This window comes from Marmota marmota, unplaced genomic scaffold (genome assembly GCF_001458135.2).
Source record: "Marmota marmota marmota unplaced genomic scaffold, marMar, whole genome shotgun sequence".
Classification (NCBI taxonomy): Eukaryota; Metazoa; Chordata; class Mammalia; order Rodentia; family Sciuridae; genus Marmota; species Marmota marmota.
Window position 1 is genome coordinate 22,123,520 of NW_025999949.1, and position 16,729 is coordinate 22,140,248.

Below are 16,729 nucleotides of genomic sequence, written 5' to 3' on the forward strand. Positions count from 1 at the left end.
GCCAGGTGGAGAATGTCTGTTCCCTGTTAATTTGGTTGAGACCCCTCCATTCCTTGCTGTGCTGGCCACTCTAAGCTGCCACTCTTAACATGGCAGCTTGATTTAGTCAGCAAGCAGGAAGAGTCAGACAGAGCATACCAGTGAGATGGAAGTCACTGTCTACCATGACCTAACCTGGAAGTGCCATCTCATCTCTCTTGACGTATTCCATTAGAAGCAAGTCACTAGGTTCAGCCCATGTTCAGAAGGAGGGGACTGCAGAGTGGCATGAATTTTAGGAGGTGGGACTCCCTGGGGGCCATGTTAGAGGCTGCTTACCCCATATGGAAACAACTTGGATCAACTCTTGAAATGAATTAGGTCCAGGCTTGAGTCAAAATGAGAATTGACCGTAATGGAATTAATAGAAAAGGAGTCTGATTGATTTGATGAAAGGTAAAACCAGAAAGCAGGCAGTAGCTAACCCTGATGTTTTTTAAGTTATGTCTTTCCTAATCTCTCAATTACCCAACCGTTTTTACTTTATAAAAAAAGAAAGCAAAGAAATAAATAAGCATTTTTCCTATTTTTATTATATCAGCAGTATATATTAGTGCCACGCATGCTGTGAGCTAAGGGAAAGGTCCCCTTTGATCATCTTTAAAAAGCGTTTGTGAACAAATTAATAGCTTAAGAACGTTTTTATCTTAGGAGATTATTTTAGGATAATTAATTTTTCCCCTTTCTCTTCAAATTCCAATTAACTGAAAACATATTTGTGAGGGTCGGAGATCAAAATGTTAATTTTAAATTTATTAAGCCTGGATTTGAGAAAGCGGCTTGGACTTGAGGACAAATTTGGCTTCCTGTCCCTCCCCACCTATTTATGGCTGAGCAGTGGGACTTCACGGTCTCCTTGCAACAAGGCCAAGCCACTTGCCACATAGGGGTAACAAGGCTGCCCACAGCCAGAGACAGGTTGGTCTGAAAGATGAAGAATGGATGGAAGCATGTGCCTTATCACTTTCCCCATTTTTTTTTGTTTTTGTTGTTGTTTTTTGGGTACCAGGGATTGCACTCAGGGGCACTTAGACACTGAGCCACATCCCCAGCCCTATTTTATATTTTATTTAGAGAGAGGGCTTACTGAGTTGCTAGCGCCTCGCCATTGCTGAGGCTGGCTTTGAATTCTCAATCCTCCTGCCTCAGCCTCCAGAGCTGCTGGGATTACAAGCATGTGCCACTGCGCCTGGCTTTCCCAAATTTGATGAAGAAACAAATTCTTTCTTTCCCTGTGGGGAAGGAGACCTTCAGCATCCACCATGTCTGCTCCATCTTGGAGAGTGGAATGCAAGTCTTTGAGCCTCTGGAAAAAGCAGGAAAGGGTCAACAAACTCCCGCTTCAAAATAAAATCGTTTTTATTTTTAAAAAATGAAGAGAAAGTGCAACTTATGTAATATACCCAAAGTGGATTTCCGGCAAGGCCTCCAACTGTCCCTGGGCAGAGCTCTGGTTTGGGGCTCTTATTGGGAGGCATGGCATCTAAGACTCTCCTGCTTACACCCTTTATAAGTGGCTCTTGTTTTCATCGCGGAAGGACTGAGTGTTCATTGTTTCAGAAAATCATAAAGTAGATGTTTTCTTTTCAATTCTTACTCCAATTCCGCTCTTCAGAGAGAAGCGATTGATTTGTCCTCCTGGACTTTTTTTTTCTGAATTTGCAAATACATACTCATTTTCTGCATAAACACACACTTATAAAAACACTCTATTTCTTCCCAAATGACATCACACATTGTGCTCAGCAGGTTGTGTTTTCACTCAATGATAAATCACACACATCTTTCTACAGGAGCCTGTAAGAGGTGTTTTCAATATTCAGTGATGGATGTGTCCAAACACACTAAACGAGTTTCTAATGATATTTAACCTGTCTCCATTTATTGTGGTGCTATTGTATAAACATACTCTTTCAAAATTGTTCAGTTATTTTTAAAGGATAAGATTTCTAGTATAATTTTTGATCATATAATGTACATTTAAATGTTGATAGGTCCTGTTAAATAGTCTCTAAAACATTAAAGCAATTTACACACTCTTTTACAATAGCACACACTCTCCTCTCTATCCCACCTTTTTGCCAACCTTGAATATTATTCATTTTTATAGGTAAAATTGCGTTGATTTTAGTTTGCATTTAAGGTATCACTAAGGACGACAAAATCTTATTTCCTAAAGTTTTTTCTATTGTCATTTCTTCTTGAATTGTACATACCATCTTTAGTAATATACTACTGAACACATTTTTTACTTTATTTCCAAAAAATGTTACTACTCAGTAAGGTGGGGATATGTCTCAGCATTAAGTCTGAAATATTTGCTTTGCATATAGTTCTTCAGGAAATTTTTTGCTGTGTTTTAAATTTGCAAGATGAAGGAAAACTGCATTATTTGGTGAGGCTTCTTTTTTGCTATGAATTTTGATAACAATCACAATGGACATTTGATGAGAGAAAGTGGAAAAACATTCATTCCCACAAACCAATGTGGGGTCAGGGCATCATTTCTAATTTCCTTAGGTCTCCTAGAAAAGTTTATGAATCCCTGCTAATCCTAAATGAAAAATCTTGGTTCTGGGTCTCCATCAGCTTTCCACTGAATTGTAGAAAGCATATTTGCCTATCTCTGGAATTATAAACGGATTTTCACTAAGCAGCCTTCAAAATTGTGATTCTTCTCTTGCAGTGCCTTTATCTCTGAAGCAGAAAAAAAGCCCAAGATGTTGAACCAAACCACTTTAGATAAGAAACGACTGACGCTCTGTTGGCAGGAGCTGGTATGTGAAAAGCCATTTATACTTTTAACAGAGTTAAAACATGTGCTTTAAAAATAAACCTCTTGGATGAAGCATAGGTCACAGGCCAGATGAGGATAAGGGTTAAAGGTCGCACGTTTGTGGGGTGTAGAGGCATGAGCGAGAAAGGAGAATATGTTGCATTGGAAATGTGGGTTGAAGATTGACCAGGATGAGCGAGAGGCCCTCCACTCTACTCCTGGTCTGACCAAGTCCCCCTTCTGTATTTTCTTGACACTTGTATTTTCTCAAAGGCTATCGACTCTTTTGCGAGGCTGTCTGCCTTACAAATCAAGAGTAAAAAAAATAACTTTTCTCCCCTTCCTCGAGTTCTTTCCTCCTGTTAGGAGTTATGTTAAAAATTGTCAGCACATCTTGAGAACAGACCATCATTGCTACCCCTCCGTGCCCTGGAGACCTGTGCTCTGCTCAGAGATGCTTCTAGGTGCCTCAGAGCTGCTTGACCCTTGCTGAGTGTTGACTGAGAAAAGCCAGAACAAGCCAGGCCCTGCTTATCTCACCTTCAAACCAGTTCCAGCAATGGCGCAAGGGACATTTTGTGTGAGGCCATAACAGTTCTGAAAAAAAAAAAAATTATTCAATGTTTAACTTTTTAAGGACATTTTAAAGACAAAAGTGGAGGCCAGAAATATTAAGTGATGTTTTAAAGGTCATAGTTAATGGATAGTCAATTTAAGTCCAGAGATTAAAATGAATTATCTTAATTCCTCTTTCGTCCTCTGTCCAGAACACTTCTCTTCTGTCCTCCAGCACAGCTGAGGGAGGCTGGATCTGTCCTCCTACAAGATCTTGCTGCCCTGGTTCTTCCTCCGCATCTGTGGCTGAGGGGCTGTCTCTGCAACACCCTCCACCTCATGTGCTCTGTCGAGCTCTGTCTTCTCACCATCCCTCAGTTCTTGGCCTGAACAATCCCTACTTTCAACCTCATCTGTACAGTGGCCTGGTGTCCCTCCTCATCTCCAGATCATTGCCTGCAGCCTCCTGGTTGAAGTCTTGGGTACTTGGCTCATGGCACCTTGGACCCAACATGTCCTACTGAGCCCAAGGCCTTGTCTGAGTGTGCTTTTCCTTCTATATGGGCACCACCAGCTACAGCTCTTGGTCTAATAAGAAGCCTAACTGTCAATTCTGACTCTTTATCTTTCACCTTAGACAGTTTGACTATTGATTTAACAGTTTGAGATAACCAGGTCCTATTGATTCTGCCCCTGGGACTTACTCTACTTTCTGTCCTAGGCATATTGCAGTAGTCTTCCTCCAATCCATCTTCTATACCACAACCAGAAAGATCTTTCTAAAACAAATCTAATGAGATGACTAGGCTTAAAGAAATCCCCGGGGTCTCTCAATCCTTCATAGGCTGAAGTCCAAATTCCTTTTCCCTGGGACGCGGGGCTGCTTACCATAGCATCCCATTCTTATCCTCCATCAATCCTTTCCCTTACATCTGTACCCCAACACTTTTAGACTCTTGCTGATTATTTATCTCCACATGTGGTTGTTCTCCCTCCCTGGCTGTCCTTTGTCTTCTTAGACACCTGATGAATTCATTTCACCTTTAAAGACAGCTTAAGTGTCACATCTTCCATGGAGCCTGGCTTTGCCCCTATCTAGTACCCTGATAATCATTTGCATGTTTTGCTTTCATCTCATCAAATTGTGAACATCTCAGGGAAAGGAAGCAGCATGTCCCACCCCATCCCAGGCTTTGACTCCTAGCCTAGTCCTGGTTTATAGCAGGATTCCGTTCCTCCAGCCAGTGTGAAGAGGGGCGTTCTGCATGCCGGACGCTGTGCTGGTTGCAGGGAGCACACACCCAAAATACACAGTGCTCAACCTCAGGAATTTATAGACTGATGGTGGTTCATTCATTCCACAACATTAACACCTGCTCAGCTAGCAATATGCTGTGTGTCACTGTTATGTGACAGTGTCTCTGTCAGACAACCCAAAGTGAGGACTGGACAGAAGAAGTCCCCGTCTATGCCAAGTTTTCACTTTAATAAAGAAGACAGAAAGGCAGGTACACAGCCAAAGCAGAAAAATGGTCGCAGGTTATGATGATGAAGGACGCTGCTTAAAGCCACGGTGATCAGGAAAATGTGGGAGAAGGTCATACAAAGGTGACACTTAAACTGAAGCCATGTGGACTCTGGGGAACATCTGAGCAGAGGAAGCTCCAAGGGCTCCGGCCTTAGGATGGAGCAGGCTGGGCATGCAAGGGACCCCTTGCCCTAGAAGACACTGTTCAGAGTTTGGCTTTTGTTTTCTCTAAATGCATAAATGTGGGCTGAAAAAATGACCCTAACAGTTTTACACAAATTTCTGAAAATTTCAGTGTCTGTAGCAATTAGGGAAATGCAAATCAAAACTGCACTCAGATTTCCTCTCACTATGGTCAGACTGGCAGTGACCAGGAACACAAATAGTAACAAATGCTGGTGAGGATGTGGGGAAAAGGTACGCTCTTACATTGTTGGTGGGACTGCAAATGAGTACAATCACTCTGTAAAGCAATGTGGAGATTCCTCAGAAAATTAGGAATAGAACCACCGTATGACCCAGCCATTTCTTTCCTCGGTGTTTATCCAAAAGATCTAATATCAGCAGCCTACAGCAGTACAGCCAGTTCAATGTTTATAGCAGCACAATTCACAACAGTCAAAATATGGAATCAACCCAGATGCTCATCAGTAGATGAATGGATTAAGAAAGTATGGTCTATATACACAATAGAGTTTTACTGAGCCACGAGGAAGAATGAAATAAGGGCATTTGCCAATAAATGGATGGAAATGGAGAAAGTCATACTAAATGAAATTTTCTGAGCCAGACTCAATCAAATGTTTTCTCTCATATGTAGAAGTTAGAGCAAAATAGAGAAGGCAGTGGGGGAGGGGATCAGGTATCATAAAGATACAGAGAAGTCAGTGGAGTAGATATAGGAGAATGAGAGGGAGGGAGGAGGGAAAGGGGAAGGTATATGTAATGAGTTTAACAAAATCATGTCATATTCATATATAAACATGTCAAAGAGAATTTCACTTCTATGTGTACGTAAAAGAAAGGAAGTTTAATACAGTAGCCGAGGAAGAATAGGGGGAGGGAGGAAGAGAGGAAAAGTGGGATGGATGGGCCTTGAAACCAAATTCCCTGCATATGTGATTTTGTCAAAATGAACCCAGTTACTGTGTATAAATGTGATGTTCTGATAAAAATTTAAAAATAAAAGTTACATAAATAAACAAAGATTTCCAGCCATCTAAGGCGCTCTAGGTGGCATTCCTCAGGGGCTGTCCCCTTGGGCTGGGAGCCTTGTCAGACCTCCAGGACCAGGAGCTGAACACAGTGGCTAAGGACAGGCACTTTGGCCTTGGTGGGACATCAACTCCAGCTGTATTACTCTGCTCTCTCAGTCTTGAGAGGAGTAATTGAGGATTAACACAGTGGCATGAATATTGCTGGCATGGAGAAAGAACTCAGGAAAAATACCTGTCATTATTGTAGTTATTGAGTATTTCAGAAAGCCTGGATTCAGGCCCCAGCTCACAGAGCTATGTTCCCTTGACAGGCTTCTGTCCTTTGTGGGTCTCAGCTTCCCGTCCGCCTAAGGAAGGAGAGCTGGTGTTCACTGTCTCTGTGTCCCCTTAAAGTGACTATCAAATAATGAGCAGTGGCCGGCCCCAAGTCAGCTGGGGCTCAGTGTGGAGCTAGAAGCACACTCAGGGCTTTCCAGCATCAGAACAGCGCTCGTTGCCCAGATTTCCAGAAAGATCTACACTGGCTCTTGTTCTGTTTTAGGAGGCGATGGCCACGGAGGCCAAGGGGATCCTGGAGCAGCGCAAGAAGAGGTTCTCTCTTGATGAAATGATCCTCGAAGCCCAAAACTTTGTGGAAAAAATCCGCTTTCTGGTTGACGAGGTAAGCACCTCTCCAGGCAAACCTCATCTGCAAAGCTTGAATAGATGTCTTCCTCAGGAGGGCTGGGTGTTGGGAAAGGGGAAAGCCCTGCTGAGTGGACCTGTGCAGGCACTATTAGTTTAGTGATGAGAAAAGAGATTTTTAAATTAACCCAGACACGTATGGCTTTATTGAGTTTTCTACAAATCCTGAGTATTCAGCATATTAAAAGAATGCTCCCAAACAGACTCAAGAAATTTCGAATCAAGCCCTTTGATGGTGGGAACTTTGATTGGTTTTCAACTATAAGAGGATTTAAACTCAGATCTAGTAAAGATCCACAGTATCTCTTTCTCTCTCTTTTTGATGATACTGATGATTGAATCAAGGAGAGCTTTATCACTGAGCTGCATCCCGAGCTCTTCTTATTTTTTTATTCTGAGACAGGATTTCACTAAGTTGCTTAGGGCCCTGCTAAATTGCTGAGGCTGATCTTGAACTTGAAATCCTCCTGTCTCAGCCTCCTGAGTTCCAGGGATTACAGGTGTGCACCACCACACCTGACCAGCATCCCATTTCAAAGTCAGTTGTAAGTGGTATCCTGGTGATTTCTAGAATGATCTTTAAAAAGTAATCATATTTGCTTCTGTCAGATACTTCTTTCTTGAAGACTGAAAATGTATAGAAACTTTTGGAGCCAGAGTTTATGGGGGGGAGGTTTCATAGAGAGGAAAAGATTTACTGCTCCTGTTGTTCTAGAAAGCTTTAATTCTCATCTCAAACCAACTGCTCCCTGGAGGCATATGAAACAGTGAGCCAGGCAGTCAGCAGACACGGAATTTTAATGAGAACCCAGAATGTTCAAATCAGCCACTGAGCCTTAAGCTCTGTGACCAGGAAAACCATCCTGTCACTGTTCCCATATCAGAGAGAAGAGATGGATGCCCCCTTTGGGTACCAATTATACCTGACTATCAAGGGTGAGCAAGACAGGACATCTGCTTCTATCCCAGGTGACAAAGCCTACTTTATAACAGCATAGCTTCTTTTTATTTGTGTAATTATGTTGGCTTAGAAATGAGCATTTCAGACACTTCCAACATAATGAGCCACTGGTGTGGAAGTCTGCAGTCCCTATCTGATTAGCTTCCCTTTAAAGCTTAATGTGCATTTTAGTCTAATTCAATTCTTCTGAATTAACCACTTATGTATTTGGCAATTATGTTTTAGCTATAAAGTTTCTTATAGATCTGCTTTTGGCTTTATCTTTTCATTTGAATATTCTGTAAATGTTATCTGGCTCTGAGAAGGTCTAATACTAAGAAGCTAGGTCATTATTACTGCACTGGAAAAGAAATTCATGGGAAGTTGTAGAAAAATATTTGCTCTACAGATGGAGAAAAGCAGGCCACCAACACCAAATCATGGGTCCAACTCACATGTCCTCAAAGCCCAGTGAGCAATTTGGCATCTGGGATTTATTTGTACTTCTAATTCATGACCCAAGGCTTCCTCTTCTCAAGGAAGCTGCACTTCGCTTGGTTGCATAAGTACCCAGATGGCTTAGGTCACAGCATTAGTTTCATGGAAGAGGGCCTCTTTCTGGCTGGGAGAACTCTGGAAGTACATTTGCTAAGCACCGACCTGAGGACCCCATTCCTTCTGTCGTGCAGCCACAGCACACCATCCCTGATGTCTTCATCTGGATGCTCAGCAATAACAAGAGAGTGGCATATGCCCGCGTTGCCGCCAAAGACCTGCTCTACTCCCCTGTCAGGGAGCAGATGGGCAAGCACTGCGGGAGGATCCAAACTCACTTCCTCAAAGTAAGTCTGCACTATTTTTGACCAAAAAAGGGGAAACTTCTTTTTTTTTCTGGATGGCTCAGGGTTTCGTGTGTGTGTGTGTGTGTGTGTGTGTGTGTGTGTGTGTCTGACTCTTCCCTGGTGCTTTCAAAGGTGTGAAGACAACTGGAACACCCTGTCCCTTGTGATTCAAATTAGGAGGAGAGGAGAGATGAGAAAGAGATTCCAGAGGATAAAACCAGGCCCACAGTAGACCCTACAGGGAAACAGTCCCTAAATGGGGGTCCACGATGTGTTCCTCACTTTTCCAGGTGTCCATAGATGCTGGACAAACATTGATATAAATATGGCAGTGGGCAGCTGAATTAGTAGCTTCGAGTGCCATCCAGCTCTGAGATGTAATGTCGCTATGTTTGTTGGATGCTGTAGATTAAGGGCCCATGTGATTGAGCATGTGACCCTGTGTGGGATCATGATTTAGAGTATGCACTTTGACATCGGGTGAATCTAGGTGGGCATTCCTGCTAGTTTGCTAGAACTAGTATAACAAAGTATCACACAAGAACTACCTAAACAACAGGAACTATTACCTCTCATAAGTCTGAAGAGCAAAAGTCCCAAATCAAGATGTTGACAGGGCCATGTTCCCTGTAAAGATGTCAGGGAGAGAACAGTTCTAGCCCCCTCTCCAGCTTCTGGTTAGTTCTGTGGCTTGTGCCTGCATAACACCAATATTTGAATGGCTTTCTTTTCCTGTGTGTACCTGTCTTTTCACATGGCTTTCTTTTTATAAGAACATCGGTCATATTGGATTTGGGGTCCACTCTACTCTAATACAATATCATTTTAACTTAACTACATGTGCAATGACCCTATTTCCAAATAAGTAACACCCTGAGTACTGAGGATTAGGACTTCAACATATGAATTTTGGGGGAACCTAATTCAATCTATAATAGAATTCCATGGCCAATATTTCTTGGCTATATGATCTTGGGAAAGTTGCTTAGTATTCTTTATCTGCTTAAAAATGGTTCATCCCATTTTCTATCCACTTATGGAATGGTTGTAAGAATACAGTGAAGAAATCTGGGCAAGGAACACAGTTTTGCTCAGGCAAAGTAATCATTGGATAAATGCTCAGATGATGGAACACCAGCATATCTGAGCACCTAATTATGGTGCCGTATCCCCTTCATGACCTATCAGTTGTTTGTGGCTCTACATGTTATTTTCTGTCATGTATGTAAAATAAATTTTAAACCCACTCCCAGAAAAGTGTCAACTGAAAACAAAAATTTTCACCCAAGTCATTTACCACAAAGATCAGAGATTTTCTTTAACTGTCTCCATTCAGAGAATGTTAGGGAGACAGGAAACATTTGTCTTAAAAATAGCAAATCATTTCAAAAGGCCCCTGTGCTAAAAATACTAGAAAATGGTATAAAGTTACTCTCTCCTAAATATTTTGATGTATCCTGGCACTACTTAAAATTAGAACAAAGAACAGCTGTCAAATAAAGCCAGACAGTAGACATGACAGAGAACAGAGAACTTTTGCCCTGTGCCATTCATCCTGTGCATTTATCTTTATCAACATGTCTACAAACCCTTGGCTCCTTTCTTTATCTGTATTTTCCTTTTGCCTCTGGGATTGTTTTGCGTCACAGCTTTCTAAACCTTGTAAAATTCAATTATACCTATGTGATGACACATCTTGATACGATGATTCAACAAAACTATTTTCATTCCTGTTTTGATTATCACCCTGATTTTAACTCCCTTTCACCCACTGCCTCCCTCTGGGCCCCTTTCCCTCACTGGATTAGGAAATCTGAAAAACCCAAGGGCTGCTGCAGGGAGACCGAGTCTGCCCCCACCTGCCACTCAGTCTGGTTTCTTGTTGGGGAATTAGGAAATTAGATCCCTCAAAGTTGATTCTAGCACACTGTTTTCCTTTGAGTGGCTCCATAAAACATCCTGTGTTGAAAGACTGTTAGGAGCTGTGGTTGTGACATCGGAAACCCCTGGGGTTCCACAGTGTACCACAGTGTACCATCCACACACGGAAGCCTATAAGAAGTCCCGCAGTCGGGAAGCATCTTCAACTGTCTACCCTCGTGTTTGCCAAGCTTTCTCCCCCAGAAGAGCTATCTATAAGTTTTAGGAAACTTCTGGTTCTTTGGGGCCCAGTTTGGGGACTGGGAATGAGGGAGGAAACAAAGGTGTGTCATCTGGATTGGCACAGCTGAGCTCGGGTTGATCTGTAACGTAGCAGGGTTTCATGGTCCCAGGCTCCATGATCTTGCCTCCCCTCTCATTTACATGTGTTCATGATGCTGCTAAAAGTGGTGGAACAGAATTTTCAGACCTCCCCCCAATCCATTATTCAAAGAAATCGGCTCTCTCTTTTCAGTCCCATTTCCACTGTGACCCTGATGACCAGAAATATGGAAGAGGAAATTCAGTGCCAAAGGAAACCCTTCTTGGGGAAGGAACTGGATGCACTCAGAGCCCAGAGGGTGGCACTCAGTCCCCTCTTGTGCTGAGCCTCCCCCTTCTCACCCTGCCTCCAGCCTGTGCTACCTTCTACTCCACACCTCACATTCTTCTCTTCTTCTCTGGCCTCCAGCTTTCCCCAGGATTAAAAATAATTGTGGCTGAAAGGTCCTTTCTAGGTCCTGCCAGAGTGAAACCCCTCCATGACCAAGAACCTCTCACTCATGCATACTGATTGACCAGCTCCAGCACCATCCGCATGGCTTGCCACCTCTCTCTCCTTTCTCTGACTTGCCAAGTTTTCTAAGCCAGCTTGCATGAACCAGGACCCTGGCAGGAGGTGGATGGGGGAGAGAGAGGCTGAGACTTCAGCATTCCACCTAGTGCAATGATCGGAATTGTTTTTAAGCACTTTTGCATTTTTAATTATTTTTCTTTCTGTCTTTTCCTTTTTCCTATCTTTCTGTCCTATTCTCAAAGGATAAGACCTTGTAGTGATTGGTCAGGCTTCAGGGGCACTCAGAATTGTTTTTAAGCACTTTTGCATTTTTAATTAATTTTCTATTTTTCTTGTTTCCTCTCTTTCTGTCCTGTTCTCAAAGGGCAAGACCTTGTAGTGATTGGTCAGGCTTCAGGGACACTGAGGGAGGAAGGAGAGTGGGGCAGAGGCGGAAGGCAGGGACACCAGGCTGGAAGAGAAGAGCAAATTAAAAATGGGATGCTGCTTCTGCAGGTACCACCAGGAGTGCTCAGTAATGCTGTGTAGAGCCAGCTCACATGCTTAAGCCTCCGCATGGTGTCACCAGAGATGTCAGTTTGCTTATTGTTTTATGTACAAGTTGCAATCTCTAAGAGTGCAGCAGCGGTGGTCCTGGTGGAACACTGTGGTTCAAACTGTGAGTTCATACACAGACACTTTGTTTAGGATCAGTAGAAAGGAAAGCTGTTTTCTCTTGTGGTTCTCATTTTGCATTAAGAAGCAAAAACATTTTGGACCTGCTCCTGCATAGGCGTGGGGTAGGAGTAGCCTGGTGTGTTGTGAGCCTTACTGTTCTAATATTGAGGTTGGTAGACCAGTGTCAACATCAACAGGAAGAAATGCAATTGACTTCTTATCTGGATGCCCAGGCAGTTCTCATGCACTGACACACATAGCCGTGTATGAAGATCACTAGAGCCAGGTAGGGCTGGGTTTCAGGGTTGGCTCTAATCCTGCCTTGCTCCATGATCTTGGACAGTGTCTTAACCTCTCTGGATTTCTATTCATTTATCTTTAAAATATGCTTGATAAAAGTATATCTACTTCATAGAGTTATCTACTTCATAGAGTTATCTACTTCATAGAGTTTGGGAGGCCGAATGATAAACAGTGACTTGTATACAGTATGCAGGTACTTTATACAAGTCACTGTGTGAAGGAAGACACATTAGACCAGGGCCTAGAACAATGTAGGTGCTTGGCATGTGTCAAATATTATTAGTACTAGAAAACCAAATAAAGTATTATTCATTCAACAGATAATTACCACACTCTTCCTGGGTGCTCTTCTAGGCCCTGAGTATGTCACCATGAAGCAACAGACAAGAATTCCTGTCTTTATGGATGGCTGTCCTAATGACATCTGCAAGTGACAGAGTCATGGCCTTTATTAGGACAAAGAAACTTTCAGTGCGCTCGTTCTCTCTCTCTCTCTCTCTCTCTCTCTCTCTCTCTCCAGTGCTAGGGAAAAATCAGGGCCCCGTGCATGTGAGCAAATGCTCTACCACTGAGCAAAATCCCAGTCCTCACAGTAAATGTTTATTTTATTCATTTTAGCTGCTATTACTAGAGAAGTGATGAACTTAGAATTAGATCTTCTTATAATTTTAAAAATCACAGCTTGGAGAGTGGTTGCCTTTATTAACTACAAAATGATCCTATTTCATTTTTTTTTTCTTTTTTGAGCTGAATAAATAGCACTCTCCTTCTCCTAAAGAATAAAGCCCCAACTCCTGCACACATGGAGCAGGTTCCCCAGCCTCTCTTGTCCTCTGTCCAGCTATCAGGCTCACTGGTATGAGTTCTTTTCTGAAAACTCTTGGCACCCTACTTGGCACTGAATTAGCATAAGCTCCTGTTGCTGGGGTTTCCATCACGCCCTTTCCCCTTCCTGGGACACCCTCTGGACTGGTCCAGCTCCAAAGTGCTCATTACAGCTCAGCTAAATGCAGTGCCTGCTCACCCCCCATCCACGGGTGATAGGCCCTAAGACATTCAGTGGATGCCTGAAATAGCACAAGTACCAAACCCTGCATATCCTGTGGTTTTTCCTCTTCATACGTACCTGTGATAAAGCTTAATTTATAAATTAGGCACAGAGATTAACCATAATAACTAAATAAAATAGAATAATTATAACAATATACCGTAATAAAACTTATGAATTCTTAATTTCTGAAATTTCCCATTTAATATTTTTAGACCCCAGATAATGGAAACCATAGAAAGCAGAACCAGAACCGTGGAGAAGGGGGACGGCTGCGTTTGAATCTTAAAGAAAGGGTGGCAGTGCCCGCTGCCCCTTCTCTGCTCCTTTAGTATTTCTCTCTCCATTTGAGTAAGGAATGCAGATCAGGTCGGCCTCTTGGTCTGGATGTAACTCCTAAAGCCTCTCCAGGAGTCTTGGAAATTGTCCGAGCAAGTTCTGGCCTGTCATCATAGGATTCTGTGATTCTCCATGGTCAGGAAATGGTGTAGAAGAAGGGAGAAGCCTCTGAGAGGAAATTCTCAGCGACACTCTGAAGAGGCTCTCAGAAGAGTCAACAAAATCCCGACAAAATCCTGTCTTAAGTGCCATCTGCTGCTCTTGAGTGAGGGCCTCACCAGCTATCCTGAACACAGCCAAGGCAGGGCCTGGGACTCTCTAGATGGGGCAGGGAGTCCCCAAGCCTGGTGACCACAAGATGGGGACATTCTGTGTATATTTAGTTGTGTCCTTAGGTTCTGAGAATACGCGCAGCCCCAAGACATACATACGCACACGCAGACACACTCCCAGTCCACACTCACACACTGATACAAACATAGACACAGAGCATCACACACACACACACACACACAAGCCTGAGCGCATTCCTAGCAGAGGAAGCAGTAAAACCACCCTGCAGGAGGAAGGAATGAAGCACAGGTGTCCAGGCAGGCAGGCGGGCAGGCCCGGCAGGCCAGGGCGGCTCCTTGGAGCCCACGAAGACCTGGGGAAGTTCAGGAAGAAATCCCCAGCTCAGTGATGAAGAAGCAGGCTGTGGGGGTCGGAGGTGAGAGTCTAGACTTGGAATCATCTCTTTGGCTTGAATCTTGGCTCTGCCACTTACAAACAGACCTCAAACAGCTTATTTAATTTCTCTGAGCCTGAGTTTCCTCATTTATAAAACTGGGGCAATAATATATGTACCTCTTAGGTTTAAGTGATCAAGGGCTTGGAAGTGCTTAGCATACTGCATGCATGAGGCTCAGGCCCCTCAAAACCTGGATCCTCCTCTGGGGTTGGGCATCAGGGCAAACAGGGCACTTATCTCTGAACGCACCTCCAGGCATGTCTCCTGGAAGGATCTCTTTCCCCAGAGTGAGACTCACGCTTGTCTCCTGCTAATGAAGCAGTCTCCCTTGTACCCTCTCCCCAGCTTCCTGGGAAACGGCCACCTGGCTGGTCAGTGCAAGCAAAAGTCGATGTGTACCTGTGGCTGGGCTCCATCCAATACTCTGGTGCCATTTTGGACAACCTACCAGCAGGCTATGAAGCAGAAATGCCCCCCAAAGTGGCTGGCACCAATCACCCTCCATGCAACCTGCTCTACCAAGGTATGGCACGCACTGGGCAAAGAGGGGCATTACCTGTCTCTGGTGGGCTTCTGTGGAAACAGTGAGGAGGCAATGTGAGTGAGCCATTTGCCCACTGTTCTAGAATCAACTTCTTTGCCTTCGGTAATACAGTTTGTATTCTTTCCACCTTTCAGTGTTGATTTAAAAGTATAAACTGAAGTCATTTAACACATCTGGAATAAACATCTATGCTTCTCTGTGAATGAAGGAAAATCAGTTTGAGCTTCTTCATAGGTGGACTATATAGGTGGAGTTTGCATTTTAAGTAAAACGTGTCTTTTAAAGAAGCATTAGTACGTCCTTGTGCTGATGTGACCTGTGGAATTAAAGCAGATTTTCCTTTTCATATGGCATTAAAATTTTGACCCTTACATGTCCCAGGAGTTACCCAGGGAAGACTGGCATCAGAGTCACTCATGTTTCTCTAGCTCAGTTCTTGCCTGGGCTGCTTCTGGAAAGTCAGCTTACTTTATGGGACCCTTTCTTCCATGCGGTTGTGTTTTATGGGTGTCATTGTGTTTATATTTTCATACTATTTTGAATTTTATTATAAGTATTAATGCTTTATGGTTTCATTTTGCTTTCTCTTTCCAAATTGCTTTACTTTGCCTGACTTTTTGTTGCTGGATTCAGGTAAAGCAGGTTGCAGTTTTAATTTGCCTCCACTGAAGTTGCATTTGGACTTGAGGCAATGTTGGGAATGCTGCAGAACTCTATGCACACCTAGGCTTCTCTGATGTTGGTTGGTCTTGACTTCCAGGGGCATCTAAGTGGCTCAGTTGTTGAGAAATCAAGGTTCTCAAAGTGGTTCAGCTTGTGGTGTCTGTGCCTACAGCCAATACCTAGGAACATTGTGTTTTAGAAAATGTATCATACTTACTATGTGTCAAGCATTGTACCCTGTACTGGATATACAAGTTTTCTTTTATTTCTCACACCAACCCTGGGAGGTTTTCTCATTTTAAGATGGAGAGGTTTATACCCAGGGATGTTTAGAAATTACCCAAGATCATACAGATAGTAAATGATGAAGCAACCCATCTCCAAACTCTGACTTCTTTCTACCGTTTTCCATCCTACCTTTAGAGAGTTTTTAATCTTTGGTCAAATAACACCCCCATGATGTTATCTTTCTATTTCTGTAGACACTATCTCTAGAGACCCAAAGACCAAGACATGTTTGCTCTTCCAGCGACTAACGATTCAGAGGGGAGGAGAGACTTTCCCCAATACTTTCTGACCCTCTGCAGCATGCTGCTTTCCTGGAGTGACCTAATATACTTTTTGTGCTGTGCACTGACATTGACAATGTTGGCTGCCTTCCACACCTACCGGAGAATTTTATGGTCCAGAGAATATCCATTCAGCAATTAATTAGTTTGAACCCATATTTGGAAGGCATGGTGGAAAAACTGGTATTGGGAGTAGAGATGAATGAGGTGATCGTGACCCTCGAGTGTGGGCAATCAGACATGTCTCTAAAAGCCACAAAGGGAAAGTGAACCATGGCATGGGAGATGGACCATCAGTGTGTGAGGAGGCAGCTAGACTAATCAAAGGAGCAGAACTGGTAAGGCTCTGGGTTTCAAAACACCATAGGCTCAGTCTAAGTAAGTGGCACCCCTTGGAGTTATGCTTGTGTGGCTGCAGTTGGGAACTTTGCTGCCGCAGTCTGGCTGGGCACAATCAGGAGCCACTTGTCAAAAGAAACTAACTTTATTTTTAGAACCACACACGCCAAACAAAACAGCCTCTCAGGAAAAATCCTCAGAGCCTCAACTGCCACCACCGGCTTTCCACAAGCCTCTCTC

General features: G+C 43.3%; 1 protein-coding gene across 2 annotated transcripts in view; it reads left to right on the plus strand.

Moving 5' to 3' along the window:
* Fer1l6 (fer-1 like family member 6) overlaps window positions 1-16,729 on the plus strand; it is a 133,697-nt gene that overhangs the window by 48,782 nt on the left and 68,186 nt on the right. For both annotated transcript variants that reach the window (XM_015486290.2, XM_048802091.1), the window contains exons 16-19: window positions 2,726-2,816; window positions 6,657-6,776; window positions 8,429-8,581; window positions 14,720-14,897. In XM_015486290.2, coding sequence (XP_015341776.1) covers window positions 2,726-2,816; window positions 6,657-6,776; window positions 8,429-8,581; window positions 14,720-14,897 — 542 coding nt within the window. The remainder of the gene's footprint in view (window positions 1-2,725; window positions 2,817-6,656; window positions 6,777-8,428; window positions 8,582-14,719; window positions 14,898-16,729) is intronic.